The following is a 17,994-nucleotide window of genomic DNA, read 5'->3' as shown; positions in this document are numbered from 1 at the left end:
AGCCAGCAGCCAGCGTGAGCGGCCAGCAGCCGCAGTGAGCGGCCGTCCAGAAGCCGGCGACTGATCTGCCTCACCAGGGAAGAGCGCAATGATGGTGCTGGCTTGGGCCGGTGAAGCGACGTCCTCCACAACTGGATTGAAGAACAAAACAACAGCAACTTGTGTGTTCCCCTTCCCCCAATTCCCCAGCACTGTTCCCATCCCCCCAATTCCCCAATAAAAAAAATCTTAAAAAAAAAATTTGTGTATTAGTTTCTTGTGGCTGCTGTAACAAATAATCAAAAACATGGTGGCTTAAAACAACAGAAATTTATTCTCTTACAGTTCTGGAGGCTGAGCTGAAATCAAGGAGTTACATACAGTAAGGCCACACTCCCCCTGGAGGCTCTAAGTAGAATCTGGTGCTTGCTCCTCAGCTTCTCGTTGCCAGCATTCCTTGATGTGTGGCCATGGCACACCAGTCTTCAGGGCCAGTATCCACAACTCTCTCTCTGCTCCATCCCCACATCATCCTCTCTGTGTGTGGTCCAATCTCCTCTGCCTCCCACTTAAGATACATGTGACTGCATTCAGGGCCCACACGGATACTCAAGATAATCTTACGTCAAGATTCCCAGCTTAACTATATCTGCAAAGACCCCGCCCCCCCAATCTCTCCTGGTCTTACCACATAAAGAAGCACTCATAGGTTCCCAGTTTTAGAACCCTTTGGGAGAGGAGGCATTTTCCAACCTTCCCCAGATGGCAGTACTCCTGAAAACCAATGTGGATATCCACATGCAAAAGACTGAAGTGGAACCCTTATCTTATACCAGATACAAAAATTAACTCAAAATGGATTACTGACCTAAATGTAAGACCCAAAACTGTAAAACTCCTAGAAGAAAAGGAGAACAGAATAGAAGAAAACCTTTATGACATTGGGCTTGGCAATGGTTACCTGGATATGATACCAAAAGCACAGGCAACGAACACAAAAAAAGGCAAATGGGATCCCTTCAAACTTAAATACTTCCACGCATCAAAGGACACAAGCAACAGAGTGAAAATGCAACCTACGGAATGGGGGATATTTGTAAATCATGTATCTAACAAAGAGTTCATTTCCAGAATATAACCCCTGCCACTCAACTCAAGAACTCCAACAACCTGGTCTTTGTAATGTCCCTCAACGACCTTCCTCCCCCCGGAAGCTTCAAAGTGACCCTTAGCTCAGAATGTCTCGTGTACCTCATTTTCCCTTTCTGTCCTGGAACCTCTCATGTATGTGGGGTTACTGAATCTCTTATGAATGTGGGATTCCCACGGGTATGTATGTATTAAATTTGGTTATTTTCTCCTGTTAAAATAATAAGAACTCCTACAAGTCAACAACAACAAAAAAACCCAATTAACTTGACTAAAAAAATGTCCAAAGGACATGAATAGACATTTCTCAAAAAAAAAAAAATTTACAAATGGCCCACAGGTGTATGAAAAGGTGCTCAACATCACTAATCATTAGAGGAATGCAAATCAAAACCACAATGAAGTATCACCCGACACTCATTAGGATGGCTACTATTTTAAAAAAACAAAATGAAATAAAACAAAATAACAAATATTGCTGAGGATGTGGTGAAACTGGAACCCTTATGCACCACTGATGACATGGTAAAATGGTGCAGCCGCTATGGAAAACAGTATGCCAGTTCCTCAAAAAATTAAAAGTAGAACCATCACACAACCCAGCAACCCACTTCTAGGTATACATCCAAAAGAACAAGCAGCAGAGTCTCAGATATCTGTATACCTATGTTCACAGCAGCAGCATTATTTGCAACAGCCAAGAAGTGGAAGCAAAATAAATAAATAAATAAATAAATAAATAAATAAATAAATAAATAAATAAATAAATAAATAAATAAATAAATGCTGTTGGGGGGGGGGAGTGGAAGCAACTCAAAGGTCCATCGATGGATGAATGGGTCAAGATTAGTAGTTGCCAAGGCTGGAAGAAGGGGAGCATGGGGAGTGACTAGTGACCATTAAAATGACATGGGGTTCCTTTTCGGGGTATAAAAATGTGCTACAATTAAACAATGATGATAGTTTGTTAAGCCCAATGGTTTCTGGTGCTTGGCGCGACTGACACCATCTTAAGAAGCAAGTTGCTCTCAGTAACTGCCAGTTTACCCAGGGAGGGATTAGCTGGAAGGAATGTAAATTATATCAATAAAAAATTGGGAGGAATGGAAGGAAAAAAGAAAGAGGAAGAGGAAAAGGGGCCAAGTGGGGAGAAGGGAGGAAGGAAAGAAGGAGCAAGAGGAGAAAAGAAAACGAGGAGAAAAGTAAAGAAAAAGAACTTAGACCCATCTACCCAAATCACATTTCCACATTTAAGACCATACTGGTAAATGGCAGAACTAATACTGGGTCTAGATAAGACTCCATGTTTTAGTTTTTCCTGTTACATTATACACAGGGTCCTCATTTCTGCTGACTCCTAGAATGAACCATTCCACAACATGTTATAAGAGATGCAAATCGGAAAGAAAAAGCAGAAATGACAGGTACACTGCCATGAAAAGAGGCAGTATAAAAGAAATAAGACTTAAAATCTAAACAGGGATATTAACAACAAAAACACAGAAGGATAACTATAGAGAGTGTAAAAGTAAATGCTGCAATCCAATATTATGTATCAAAATAAATATTTTAAAATAATATCCTTTGACTTTGCAATTCTCTTTTAGACATCTGACAACTTGTATGTAAAGTTATTCATTATCATTTGTTTGTAGTAGAAAAAAAAGAAACAGCTTAAATATTTATCAGAGAAATAAGTAAATTATATATGATATATGTAAAATATAATACTTTGTAGCCACTCATCTGTTACTTGATAACAGGAAAATGTCTACAGTGTGTTAAGGACCCCAGTTACCTAACAGCATGTAAAATATTCTATTTATATAAAATGTTACTGAATTATGAAAATGAAATATCTCTGGAAGGATATACACTCATTTCTGAATGACAGAATTGTGTCATTTCTGCTCTTTTTTACCCTTTTCTGTATATTTTGAATTATTTGAACACTTTATTGCATGTACATCATAGAAGAAGAAAAACTTTTATTAGCACATATTGCTTTTAAAATCAGGTAATAATACTATTCTCAATTCAGACAAAAAGTTTTCTTCAGAACTGGAATTATTTCAAACAAATGCCACAAAATACAAGAAAGCTAATTAACCATAATTTCACCTGATAGGCACTGGATAAACTAATGATACTTTTCTGAAAATGTGAACTAAATGCTATAACATCTATAATGGTCACTATTAATTCAACAACCCCACGGCTGGAGTGACCATATAATTTAGCAAACAAACTGGGACACTTCTGAGAAAGCAAGGATCCACTGCAAGAATTATACTGGACACGGGTAAAAACGGAGACTAGCCTAAGCAAACAGGACATAAGGTCATTCTGCCCACAGTTTACTAGAATTATGAACCACAAAACAGGAATTCAAGAACTACATAAATTGAGTTGAATGAAAAAGTCGTTGGCGCTGCGACATATCAAAGTGACATATCACAAGGTGGTTCTAGCTAAGTCTCAGGGTTCTTGACAGCAGTGGTTCTCAACCAGCGATGCCCATCAGTGTTATCCAACAAGCTTTTCCAAACTTAACACTCCTGGACTCTCCCCCTGAGATTCTGATTCAGCCGATCTGTAATGGGGTCCAAGACGTTGGTTTTGTTTGTTGGATAATCACTTTTCATTCAACAGGTGATTCTCACGCATACCCTTGGATGTTGTGTCAACTTAACCGAGCGAAGGGAAGCCCAGGGAGCTTGTGAAACGTTATTTCTGGTTGTTTTCCAGAGAGATAAGCATTTGAATCAGTAGACAGAGTGAAGACCACCCTCTCTGACACCGGAGAGCCCGAACAGCACGAAAAGGCGAAGGAAGAGCAACTAAGCTCTCTTGCTTGAATTGCCTGGGACACATACCATCAGCCCTGATTCTCAGGATCTGGGGCATAAGGTTTAGATGGAAACTCCACCACCGGCTCCTCTGGGCCTCCAGCTGGCAAGACAGCACATCGCCAGACTTCTCAGCCTCCATCTGAGCCAATCCCTTATAATAAATCTTGCTCTGTATCTACATGTCCCATTGGTTCTATTTCTCTGTAAGACCCTGACTCATACACACCCCAACTGAAAACTGCCACAAAGATCGGTGTCTCAAACTTTAACCCGCATATGAATTATCTGGGAATGTTATTACAATGAAAATGTATTCAATAAACGTAAGGTGGAACATTTCTAATAAGCTACCAGGGGGCGCAGACGTCCGTGGTCCTGGCTGGCGGGCCACACTAACTGGCATGGCTCAAAGGCCGCAATTTACCCGTCTGCTTACTCCCCAAAGTGAACAAATATTTAAGTAAGTGAAGAAACACATTCTATTTTCAGATCAGCATTACTTACATTAAACCAAGGAGGAGGTTATACTTCTTGACCGAAGCTAAAAAACTCAATTTTTATTATCTGCACTAAAGACCAGAATGATTAAAACTTAATGAACTAAGAAAATATGGAGTACTGAAAATATGTAGAAATTAGAGTCAAACACTTGTTCAAAGTTGAAACATAAAGAGAAAATCGTATCTGATGACAGAAGTTTCAATAAAAAGTAGTTTTTCTGTCTCTAAGACAGATAAAATGGATTATATCACACAGTCCCTAAATCATGGAAGGGGAATGTTTCTACCCAATGTTGTGTCAAAATTCACACTTTGTATCATACTGAAACTAGCCCATATGCAATACAAATGTTTCATAAATAGCTAATCAATAAAATTCATTATGCAAACTTAAGCAGCAACATTTATATTCCTGGTGGTATCCAGCTGCTGGTATTTACAATTAAATTTAAGAAAGAAAAGCAAAATTATGTTTCTTTACAAGTCTCAGGACGCCAGACAACTTCTCAGAAAGTTCCATCCCTATTTGTTAAGCAAACAAGCCTCAAATTTCAAATCCTTGTTGAAATAACACCTATACAAATGTCATTGGAAAAACAAATAGCCTGATGCAATAGATGACATCTGCTGGAGTTGTGTTTACACGTCTATCAATCTTAAGCATAAGCCTTGACCTTAACAAGCACTGTCATACTCTTCTTTGTATTCATGTATTAAACAGACTTGGATGTAAGTACAAAACTCCGCAATCTCTCTCTCCCCCAACATTTACAGCCTGGTACAGAATTAGGTTAGGTATGCTGCTTATTACTCTCATTGTGCTCATCACATCTAGTAAGAAAGTAATTAGTAGCACTTACTTGTAATAATCTAATTATTTTAATTACGAAGGGAGTCTTTCTCCTACACTTGACTTGGAGCTCCATGAGGACAAACACACCTTTACTGATCACTTTTATAAGCCTCTGCACCTAGCAGGGCATCAATAGCTATTGGTAGGTTAGGTGGTTGAAGGAATGAATAAATGGATGAATGTTCTAGAACATAACAGAAACCCCCAAAATGTTCACTGATATAGTTAACAAGAAAGGGCATACTTTCTAACGTCTTCATTACCAGATACATAAAATTCAACGTGATGAATCCTCAATTAAAGTATACACTGCAAATTCCACTGACATCAATACAGTTCACCTCTATGAAATGTACACCATGTCACCAATAAAATCTAAGGCGGCTGTGAATGACGCTTAAACCGAGGTGTTCCTTTCTAGTCTCTATCAATCCATTTTTTGTCTTCTGTTATCTTTACAGTGCCTACCAGCAAATCCATTTAAAATAAAGAGCACTAAAGATGGGATTCCTATTCTAGAACACTGAATTTGTTCTCTATTTCATTAATTCACAAAAAAAAAAAAAGAAAAGAAAATTAAAAGCCTCACCATTATTAGGTGACTCTAGGGACTCCTTTGTAGGGTTTCCCTGGTCTTCTTTTCCTTCAGGCTTTTCACTGGCCTTGGATAGCCGATTTCTCAGAGACATCTCCTCACCCACCATTGTGTTATCTAGGAAAGAAGACGCAAAAAGTTTTGAACAAAGGTATCTGGGTTAGGCAAATTTCACAGTATCACCCTATTTAGGGGAGGTGAAAAATGATGATATATTCTCTTCCTTTTATTTTACTTTAATCTTGTTTAAGCTTTTTCTGAGTACAAGACACTATAAAAAAAAAAAACTTGAAGAAATTCATCCCTATAAAGTAGGTGGCTAGTTTCAAAGGCCCTTATTTAAACATGGCCCCCATTCTTCAAGAACAATTTCGTTCAACAAGGCATAAGTATATGAAAAATTAAGAATCCAATAAAAGATACAGTATGACTAATATCAAGTCAATGGTAAAGAGAATAAATATCTGAAGTTCAGAGGCAGCAAAGAACATTAAAAGATGTCAAGTTTCCACAGAAAAGAAGGCATTTGGGCTGAGTCTTGAAGGATGAGAACAGAGCACTCCATGGCTGAAAAAGGGTTAAAACAAGGTCCATGAAAGCCCTGGTCAGGGACCATGAGAGATCAGACTGCTTTACTAGATAGAGGACAAGAAGCACGCGTTTGTTGAATATCTACTAAGTTCAAGGACTCTGCTGAGTGCTTTCCTTTTTTCTCATCTAATCTTCCTAACAACTCTGCAAAAATGTTATTATTCCTGGTTCACATATGAGAAAACAGAAGGCTCAAAGTTGTTCCTATCCATCCCTCTACCCACACACCAGGAACACACTCGTACCTATACTTGAACAACCTGGGTTTATTAGGAATGCATCCCTTGGGGAAACTGTGCAGAGCATTAGAAATGACTTTATTTAGGATTTGAGACTTGGCTAGATGATTTTGGGAGAATGTCCAAAAAAGCAGAGGTTCACTCCGGCTTGGGTGCTGTCAGAGAAAACAGGCACAATTCTATGATTTGGTGTATATATATATATATATATATATATATATATATATATATATACACACACACACACACACACACACACACACACACACACACACACCTGGTGGGGGGGAGGGCAACGAGAGGAAGGCTAGAGCTGTAACTGATAAAGTGCCGGGAGCCGTCTGAGCCTCAGTATCTGACATGGCCAAACACTGCAATTGTGACAAATTCTGAAGCTCTGACTGAGAAACAGATACTCCTTTATATCTTCAAGAATTTAAATTCCCCTTTGGATGCCCCCCAGTAGGATGAAGATCTTACACCCCTTCTAATAGATATATCACAATAATTATATTTTATACACTAAAGGTAATTTTAGTCACACTACTGGTCTCTTAGTAAAGGTCAAAGTACATGCCCTGTAAATCTTAAGATTCTGTTTAGACAATAGTTTTTAGAATAAATGTTGGGTGGTCATGGTAACCATCCTTTAGGCGATTATGTAAAGGCTCAGGCCATGGTCGCAGTCATTGTAGGTGGAGGGATTTGGGCGTAGTTGGGATAAGTTAGTCTTTAGCATAGAAAAGGTATAGCTGTACACTGGAGCATAAGAATTATGAGGAAGTAAAACCCTGATACTAATGAAACAATGGTTAAACTGCCTGGTATAAAAAGAGGCATGCTGTAAAATAAAGTGAGACACTTCTCCTTGAGAAAGCGCTCCTGTGTCTCCACGCGTTTTTTTCCTCGCCAACTCCGCCTCCACCTGAAGGGACCCCTGGACCTGCGGGAGCAATAAAGCAGTCACCATCACTCACATCAGCCTGGGGAGGCGGATGCTGGAAATTCTGTGACTTGGACAATGTTCATGTTTTGTCTTGATCCATTCTGGCCACAGAACGGCCTTGTCTGATGTTGATGGTCAATGAAACTGTTTGTGTTCAATAGAAGAGCAGGAAGACCCAGCTGTTAAGTGCAAGGCTAGCTCGCAGAATCACCATGCTGACAGCACCAGCACAGCCCTAGGATTAGGAGGCTTTCCCATTACAGTAACGTGCCCAAGACCATGCAGCTAATGACAGGACCACATGTGACCTGGGTCCGATCCAAACTACAACCACCACTAACTATCTAAACTTTTTGTTAAGTTGGTAACAGAGATTTGTGATGGGGGGGGGGGGGGGGGGGAAGGAGCTGGAGTCAAACTGTAAAGGTCTCAGAAACTAGGACTTGCTTCAGCCAGGCAGTGGTGAGCCATTTGAAGCACTGAGAGATATGAGCAAGGTCAAATCTGGGCCAGATCAACGTCAAGACAGAACAAGGTTTACTCCAAAGCAGTGTTTTACTTACATATCAAGTTTTTATCAGTCTGAAGCAAAGAGAAAAATAATGAAGTACTCATTACATTATTTTTAAAGCTACGTACTTTTAAATTCTAAGATTAAAGTCTCTGTAGATTTTTAGGTTAAAATGTTCTTTTCTGTATGAAATGTACACATGGTGAGTTGGACTGCTTTCTTAAATATCGCTGCTTGGCAAAGTAAATATCTGACAAATCTAGATCAGGCCCCAAATCTAGGTCAGGTCCCTTCTAATTTTTTTCCCTGAAATTGAACAAATGAAATAATTATGGAAGAGTAGATGGATATATAATATCAAGGAGAAATTTGGGGAGACCAATAAGATCCTATTAAAGGGAACCTAGGTCAGAGCAACTGATAAATTTAAAAGTCATCGTGTAACAGGAACAGACGACGCTAGAAAAGCATCTAATCCTCCAACACAAACAATTAAGAGAACTAAATACAGAGGGCTGTTCTCAAGAAGTAGAAATCAGGCAAGACAACAAGAGGCAGAAAGATGCATGAAAGGGACCAAGATGTTTCAAAAAGGAAAAACTTACACAGGGGACAATGTGGATTAAAAATAGGGACTCTCCTTCTGAGCGCTTATGTGCTTTACATGCATTATGTATTTGAATCTCAATATAATCTTTAAGGCAGGTACTATTATTGCATTCCCCAAATATTGTCTTTGGTCACCGTGTCTTCCCATATACTCTCTTTCTAGAAAGCCAGTTCTCCTCTGCCCTTCCTTTATCTAGCTACCTCTACTCACCCTTTACAGTAAGAGTCACAGCAGCGGTGGCAGGAAAAACAGCAGCTGTGATTTAGTGAGCAGCTACTAGGTACCTAACCAGGCGCTGTGCTGAGTCCTTTGCATTTTCTTAGGAAATCTTTACAAACTTAGGAGGTAGGTGTTAGTCTCATTTCACAGATGAGAAAAATATAGTTTAGGGAAGTGATTTAACTGGGCCCACATCATCTGATTCTCCAACAGCAGAACTGGGATTCAAAAAACCAGAACTACCAGATTCCACAGCCTTCCCTGGAATCGCCGGATTAAGTCCCTTCTGAGGTTTCTTTGACCACCATCGCTCGCCTCACTCCTCCACAGTCACACAGCACCCTGCGCCTCCATCACACCACTATGCTCAGAGAGCAATATTATCGGCCTCTTCCACGAGCACAAGTTTCTCAAAGACAAGGACTACGTGGTTTTTTTCTCTTGGAATCCCCCAAATCTAGTGGGGAGTCTCTGGAACATGACAGGCATGCCTTAGTACAGAAAGTGGATGTATCCGTTAATGCCGCAACCCGTTATTCTAAGGAACAGGATACGGTGCTGAACCTTAGAGATTCAAGAGGAGGATGTATGCTGGCAGGAGGCCAACGAGCATCATCTTGACTGTTAACATCTTTAGACATCCTACTCGACAGTAAGATCTACCACAACTGTTCTGAATTGGGGGTGGGAGGGCCCCGAGACTCCTAAGCGTATGTGAAAACTACTTCAAATATTTCAATGACTGAAAGAAACAATTATACATTTATCATACAAACCAAACAATACAGGCTGATGAAAATAACGTTCCTTTGCTTTTGGCTGAGGCTATCAACTCAATGAGAAATCAGTTATCTCGTGCTGATTAAAAGCACGTATTAAGAGGTGAAAAAATACTTAATACATCAAGTTTGACAGGCAAATACATGATGTTTTTACCAAGGCAAAAAAAATAAAATAAATTTTAAGCCTGGGTACCCCGTAGAAAAATAAAAAACATTTTAAAAGTCCTTGGTGATGATATCAGGATCCACCACACTAGTCTAGACAATAAAGCCTTACTTTGAAAGCTGAAACACAGGCACTGAGTTTGCACAATTACATGGCCATAATTTAATCTACTTGGTTTAGAAGTAAGCCAGAAAAGAAAACGCTAATTTAGTAACAAAGTTTTTATGTCACAGTCTGACTAATATCATTGGCCTCCATTTCCTCTATTAGCAGGAAGTGAGACGATGGCAATACAACAGAAAGCACAGGATTTGGTATCAGAACGTGGGAGTTTATGTCTCTGCTCCATCATATCATTATGTCCTTGGGTGATTCTTCCCACCTCTCTGAATCTGTTTCTTCATCTAGGAAAATGAAGATAAATACTACTGCAGTTGATGATCACAAAAACAGTTAAGATAACACATACTAAAGTGCCAACATTTATTATGCACAACCAAGTTTTAAAAATTAAGTGATCTGATACCTACATTATCTACCTCCTGTATACGAAACGATACAGTCCGCCATTAAGCCACACCACTCCTCAAATTCTACTTGTGTTTGCTTTTATGATGTACTAGATGAGGGTAAACAAAGTGCTATAATTACATACTTCCTCAAATACAGCTCAAACACCATGTGGTCTCCACAACATTAACGAATTTTATTATTGTCATATATACAGATGATAGGAAGGATAATTATTACTTAAAATAGCTCACCTCGATTCTGACCAAATCCTCAGATCATGTAAACCATAAGATTGAGCTCCTCTGCCATGTATGTCAGCTAACAGTATGGGGCTGTTATTGCAGAAAATGGAGGCAAATTATAGTAATGCTCAGCTCAGCTGTTCTTTCTCTAGGTCGACGGGACTTTTGGGCCGCTGTGTGCAGAGCAGACCACAAGGGCAAGAGTGCAGGCCAGAGACCAGGTAGTTACCAGAGTACTGCAATCATCCAGGTGAGAGATGAAGGAGAGCTGGACTTTTCATTCCCTGACCAACCTAGATACTAGCGAGGCAAACTACTTTGCTGTTGCAAAGTCAAAAGTGCACATTGTAATTAGTGCTACATGTTGCTAAGCGCTTACATGGATCGTTGCCCTTCGATGTGAGGCCAGTGTTTTCTTGCTGCCATTAAACAGGACCTGGAGGGGGCACTGTCCTCCTCGTTTCCTGTAACTTCTAGGTCACTCTTCCTCCTTCCCCTCCTTAAACACCTGAAACAGCCGGATTATCACAACCATACCCCTCCCGCTGCAAGTAGTGCTGTCCTCCTGGTCACTCCCTTCATTCCCTCACTCCCCATATCTCCTTTTACTTCAATATCCATCCATCTCCTACCCTGGCCTGCACCTCCTTGCCTTCTTCCTGTCTACAACAAGCTGTTTGGATGTCCCAGTCACACTAGAATTGACTGTCACCAATAACTGCACCACATCCATAATTCTGAGTTCCAGCACGTAACCCTGTGAGCAGCACCAGTTCACTTACTCTGATGCCTCCCGCCACCCTAATTCTCTGATACCCTTCCCTCCCCACCAGGCCCACACTTCCCCGAGCTCCAGGCTCACATCCACAGGCCTGCCTGACACCTTCATAGGCATCTCAAGCTGAACATGACCCACACTGAACTACTGATGTTCCCTTCAATTCTATTATTCTAACTGTGTTCCCCATCTCAGTTAATGGGACTCACCCCAGCTTCTTTACTTTCCCTTATCCAATCCAACGACAAGTTCATTTTACTCTGCCATCAAAATACATGTCCAATTCTAACCTTTTCTCACCATGTCCACCACCTTCACGTGAGTCTAAGGCACTGTCACCTTACACTGCAGTCACCTTCTAACTGGACTCTCGTCCTCTTCTCCCTTCTCGTCTATTTTTTAACACAGCATTCGTAATCCTTTTAAAAGGGAAGTCAGAGCAAGTCACTCCCCTGCTCAAAACCCTTCAAACACTGGATTCTGTTCTAAGTCCTCACCATCATCTAGTCACTCCTCCATGATCGGCCTGCCACTCACCTCCCTCCCTGCCCACCTCCCCTGGCACCCTCAGCCTCCTGCCACAATGCTCTCACTTGCTCTCACTCTAGTTACTTTGGCCTTTTGCTAGCTCGCAAACGAGCCAAGCTCATTCCCACTTAGGGGCCTTTGCTGTTTCTTCTGGCTGGACCACCTCCCCCAGATACCCTCTCGGCTTTCTCCTTGCCTTCCAAGTTCTCTGCTCAAATGTCCCATCCTGTCTACCCTAACTAAAATGAACGCTCTCACACCGTTACCCTTATTCCTTACCCTGCTTTATTTTTCTTCAAAGCACTTACTGCCTGATATATGACAGCGCTTATTGTGTATCTACCCCACAAGACCGGAATCCTCAGGAAAGGGAGAATTCTGTCCTGTTTACCATTTTATCCAAGTACCTAAAATACTTGGATAAAATGGTGAACTAGATACTTGATCCGCGTATCTAAAATGTAACCATGCCTGGAATACAGTGTGCATGTAGTACACCTTTGTTGAATAAAATAAATGGTTACCAAGCGTTTTTACATGCATTAAGGAAATAAAACAAAACTGCCCTTCAAATGTTTGTGAAACAACCATTCATAGACTGGTATGAGAGTTGGAACTGATGTTCACTTTTCTTTCTAACTTTACCTATTAATAGTAAAAAATAAATATGAAACAGTTAATAAGGAAATTTACCTAGTTTGGGATTTCAGTTGTATATGCATCACAATGATCTGTCCCAGAGCTTAGGACTTTTCATCCACACCTGCCACTCAGGACCCAATTCTAAGCTTAGGTTGTCTAAGACACTGAAAAACAATTTGCTGACGAATGCCATGCCCTTTACTCCACTGGAAAACCTCTCAAAATTGAGAGATTATTCCCCTGAAACAATTAAAATTAGAATAAACGTTATTAGAATTGTTAGTAAGTTCCCTTGTTGTGTACTTACTATTTTCTGTTCTCTCTGATAAGACCTTTGTGTACAGTACCTCCTTTAATGCTAACAATAACCTTATGTTGGGGTAATCCTGTCCCCATATTGAAACAGAAAAAAGTAGTGATTGCCAGGAGCATAACTATACGAGCACATGACAATAAAGAAAGGCAACTTTAAAGTAGGGATCACCATTAAAAAGAGAGCAGGCATAGGTTTTTTTAGTGTAGGATCAAGAGTTCTGTTGCTTGCGTTCCGCAATACATCCTTGTATCAAAGCAAATCTTCGCTGAAATGCACGCTTTGATGACCTTGGCACATCTTAAAAAGGCTTTGGTAGTTTAGACATAGAAGGGAAGGCAATGTGCACTGCATTTTTTTTTTAAGTTCTGATGCTTAAATGGTGTGTGCCAATTAAATGTACATTAAGCAACTCTTTCTACAATGATGTTAGATAAATGTGTTGTAATAATACAGGTCTACCTCATTGTACTGTTCACACATACACACAAAATGTGTCAAGAGAAGGGATAACTATTTAGGGAAGTCAAACAAGTCCTCACGGAGGAGACGACATCAGAGCCAGGGTTCAAAGAAGCAACAGAAATGCGCTAGGCATCAAGTCAGGATGGGAGGAAGAGAGTACGCTAGGAAAAACACAACCAGACCAAGTACAGGCCTTGGTGGTTGGATTCGTTATTTCAAACATTTTATTGAGGTCTACTATGTGTCAGGCCCTGGGATACACAGATGACTACAACAGTCTGTTCTCTCAAGAAGTGAAAACCTAGTGGGCGAAAGACATAAAAATGTAATTGTAACACCTAATGGTGTTACAAAATAGTAGTTGAGATGTCACGAAGTAGGAAGGGAATACAGGCCTGGTGGCCAACTGAGTTTAGGGGCAATCAGAAAAGGTTTCCTGAAGAAGGTAAAATATTAAAGGAAGAGAAGGAATAGGCTGAGCGCAGAGGAAGTAGAAGGGTAAGAACAGAAAAGGTCAAGGGCCCTTAGGGGTCATTCTAAAGAGTCTGGAACTTCACACACAAACAAGGAGCTTGATTTTCAAACAAGAGGTGCCTTTAGTAAGACAACTCCAGAGACAAGATAGAGGACGTGCTAGAGAAAGGAGAGGTTGGCAAGGAGAACAAAGGACGATAAAGGCCTGAAGTAAGGGTCCAATGACATGAATTTACTAAGTGAACAAACGATTTCATGAAGAAAGAAGCGATAAGGAGATAAATTTACGAACATTAAACCCAGAAGACGGTTGGAAATGGAGACCCCAAGTGAGTTTTCTAACTCAGCTAAGGCTATGCCATTAAGCTAAGTAATTATAGAAGAGAAAGGAGTAGACAAGTTCAGTATGATATGCATGTGGGTCAGCCAAGTAACGATGACCCACAGGCAGATGAATATACAAGACCGGACTAAAGATGGAGATCTGGGATTCATCAGTGTACGGGCAGCAGCTAAGGCCAAGGCACAGGAAAGGTATCTCCCAGGGAGAGGCCATGAATCAGAAAGAGGTTACCTAGGCAATAATAAAGCTAACATCTACCTAGTACTTACTACGGCTCATTTAATCTTCATAACCACCTGTTCAATGCATATGGTACTATTACCCCATTTTGCAGGTGGTTAAGCAGTTTTCCCAAGATTACAAGACAAAGAACAATAGAAAGCAAGGCCTAGTGTTGATTAGAGGAGAACCAGGAGCAAGAAATGTTTGAAACCAAGTTAAATGATTCCAGAGGTAATCTATGGTCAATATCATTGAAAATTTCAGTAGGGCCAAAAAAATGGAGAAAAGAAAAAGGAGGGTGGGACGTAGGCTATTTCATCACTTGGGGACATTAATAGCTACAATTTACTTCTACAGTTAGTTTCAGGAAGAAGGGCAAAGAAATATATTGGATTGGGTTGCAAAATGAGTTGAGGAAGTGAAAATACCGATCATAAGACTAGTTAGTCTACAAGGTCCAGCATTAAAGACGCCAGACGCTGACGTTTATACCAAGTCTGGAACATTTGCAGTGCCGAGCACCAGGGCTAAGTGCATCACGTATCTCATTTACCATTTCCATTTTCAAAGATGCAAAAGATTTGGAAATGCTACGACAAAACTTGCTCAAAGTCACATAGCAGGTAAGCAGCAGTGAAAACATTTACACCCAAGGTGATGTAAAGCTGACTAGATTAACCGTTTTAAAATACAACACACTGGTTAAACAATTATTTCCCAAGAATCTAATCTATGCATTGGTTTTGTAATGTTCAGTTAATAGTCTAACTGGCCTTAAGAAAGTGTTAACAGAATTCAACCGAGTAAATGTGAAGACCTAATTGGCTTTATTAAGCGATTTCATGAATTGGGCAGCATCCCATATAACTAGAAGGGCGTTCTGATGAGTCACACAAAATGGAAGGCTTTTATAGGCAGAAAAATGGTGGGACTAGGAAGTTAAAAAACTACTTCAGGCAAGGTCGCCCTTAGGGGAAGGCAGAGGGGAGGGGTCTTATCAGGCAGATTGATTAAGATTATGTTTCTAGGAGAGGCTGAAACTGCAATTAGATCAGGTATTAAGTCTAGGTTTGGTAAGGGCTTTTTGCACAAATGACACCATTTTGGGCCTGTAGTTTTCTGTTTAACAAAAGCAAAACAAAAAGAATTGGTTTGAGAAATAAATGAACCATGTCGAAAGAAGTGTGAACTGTAGCCTGCCCACAGTGTTCCTGTTAATAAAGCTTTCAAAAGAACCTATAAATCTGTAAAATAAATAAATATTGAGTGCCTACTCTAGGTCAACTTTGCTATGCCACTCCCAGGTTCAGTGGGGGACAGGGGGGGGGGGGAGGAAAGGAAACAATTGCAGCTAAATTTACAATCCAAAACAAAACTTCTCCCTCCTCATTCTTCTAAACAAAGGTTTGCCTTAATACAGCCCTACAATATTTACATGTCAAAGAATTAAGTCATTAAGTCAAATTAGTCAAACTAAAAAACACAGGAGGCAAATTCTCCTTTACATCTATATAGTCAGTATGCTTGTTCATCCTTACGTGATAAATTCCAAAAATAAATGTATTAGAACCTTTTTACATTTCCTTCCCAATGGAAACAGGTCCTCTTCCCTAGTTAAAATCTCCCATTCAAAAGCTCCTTCCTCGATCCTCCCGCTCAGTTCATTCTGTAATTGTGTGCCAGGGGCTGGGCCAGGCTCTGAGAATCAAGACCTAAATTAGATGGACTAGCCCAGCCTGCATGAAATTTACATGCCAGTAGAGGAAACAATTAAGGCATCTAAGTAACTAATGCAACTCCCTTCAATTGATGATTAACGGCTGCTAAGGAAAACAGAGTGTGCTAGGAGGGTGTCACTGGGGCAGGATAGGTTTCCTGAAGAAGTGATATTTGGGCTGATAATCCAGAAACACACAGGAGTTGGAGGAAGGGAGAGAATAGGGCCGAAGAGGTGGAGGAAACCCCAAGATCAGGAGTTAGTAAAAAGAAAGAGGCTTTCCTAGAACAAAAATAAAACCAGTGTGGCTTGAGCCCAGAGAGACAGGAGTAAACTGGCCCCCAAATGAACTGGAGACAGGAAGAGTGGCAGTGAGTACTTGGTCTTGATCCTAAGAGAAGGTGGCATGTTTGAGAGCGCTAAGTGTGGGACCCATTGAGACACGGGCATTTTTAAACGATTACTCTTGAATAGATCAGAGCTCCTTCCAAAATCCATTCCCGTGCCTAGACGACACACAAGTCATTCATCCCTACGACCAACTTAAAGCAAGGGAAAAAAAATGCTTCAAGTTGAATTCTACCTCAAAGGAAAGGAGAAAGCACTCTGGGGGAGGGGGGTTCGGGGGGGGGGAGTAGTTTAAGCAGATGGCAGCCGTTTAAATATGAAGTGACCAGTGACCTTCATCTATATATAAATATGGAGACTACAGTTTACAGTTGTTTCTCCCTTATAAATAACTTCTAAATATAGATTTTAAACTGCATGGCTATTGACACTTAAGAACGACAGAAACCTAACTACGTCCTAATATTCAGGAATAAAATATAAGCTCGGTTAAAGGCTCCGGTGCCCAGACAAGCAGACTGCGATGTCTTCAAGTGCCCTTCATCCCCTCACACGTTTTTTTCCCTAAATCAATTAGAAGCGGACTTCCTGGGTGCCTTTTTGGTTTCGCTTTTTTAAGGACTATAACGTCCTCTAATTCATCATTTTCTTGACTTACCGGCGTGAGCGATGCCACCGGATTTGGGGGGGACACCAAACCAACCTCCAACCAAGGTTTTTAAAAGGCTACCAGCCCTCCGGGCGCCCGATGGTAACTTTCCCGCCCTCTCCATCCCCCCCAAACTCCCTAGGACTCGCCGAGCCTCCCCTCCCCCGGCTCCGGGCCGCTTCCTCCGCACCCCCAGCCCAGGACAAGGCCAGGCCCTCCGGGCCGGAGTGGCCGCCGCCACCTCCATCCCCTTCTTCTCCGGCTGAGGCGGGTGGACCCCGACGGGAAGCGAGCAAGGGGTTGGGAGCACACGCATCACCTGGGGCCGCAGCCCGGCGGCGGGAACCTCCGCAGGGAGGACACAGCCGGGAAGCCGTCGCAGGGGATGCAGGCGGGGCGGTCGGCGCAGGGCGGCTCTCCAGGTCCCCGAGGCCGGCGACGCAGCCAGCCCCGCCGCAGACGAAGATAAGGCGCCCGGCTCGGGGCCCCTCCGCCCCCAGCCTCTCAGCCCGCTACGCAGCGTCACGCGCACGGTCCGCGCCGGCTCCGGATTTCATTGGCGGCCCCGGAGGCCGCAGGCCCCGCCCACCGCCCGCGGCCGCCCCGCCCCTTCCCGGGCGCGCGCGGGGACGCGGCGCGAGAGCCCCCGGCCGGCCCCGGCGCCCTACGGGGCACGCGGAGCGCTGGCGGCTCTGCTTTCCGTTTCTGCCCAGGCGACCCGCTGTGTGGCAGCAACGGGACCGGGACAACTTCCTGCAAGTGCAGAGC

General features: G+C 41.8%; 1 protein-coding gene across 2 annotated transcripts in view; it reads right to left on the bottom strand.

The window, feature by feature from the left end:
* Positions 1-17,746, bottom strand: part of SOAT1 (sterol O-acyltransferase 1) — a 58,834-nt gene extending 41,088 nt beyond the window's left edge. For both annotated transcript variants that reach the window (XM_019646654.1, XM_019646663.1), the window contains exons 1-2: positions 17,546-17,746; positions 5,923-6,045 (exon numbers count right to left, since the gene is read on the bottom strand). In XM_019646654.1, coding sequence (XP_019502199.1) covers positions 5,923-6,037 — 115 coding nt within the window. In that variant the 5' untranslated portion in view covers positions 6,038-6,045; positions 17,546-17,746. The remainder of the gene's footprint in view (positions 1-5,922; positions 6,046-17,545) is intronic.
* Positions 17,747-17,994: the final 248 nt, after the last annotated feature.

Source organism: Hipposideros armiger, unplaced genomic scaffold, assembly GCF_001890085.2.
Source record: "Hipposideros armiger isolate ML-2016 unplaced genomic scaffold, ASM189008v1 scaffold_6, whole genome shotgun sequence".
NCBI lineage: Eukaryota > Metazoa > Chordata > Mammalia > Chiroptera > Hipposideridae > Hipposideros > Hipposideros armiger.
Note: the sequence above shows the minus strand (reverse complement) of the source record. Positions and strands in the feature narration are given on the sequence as shown.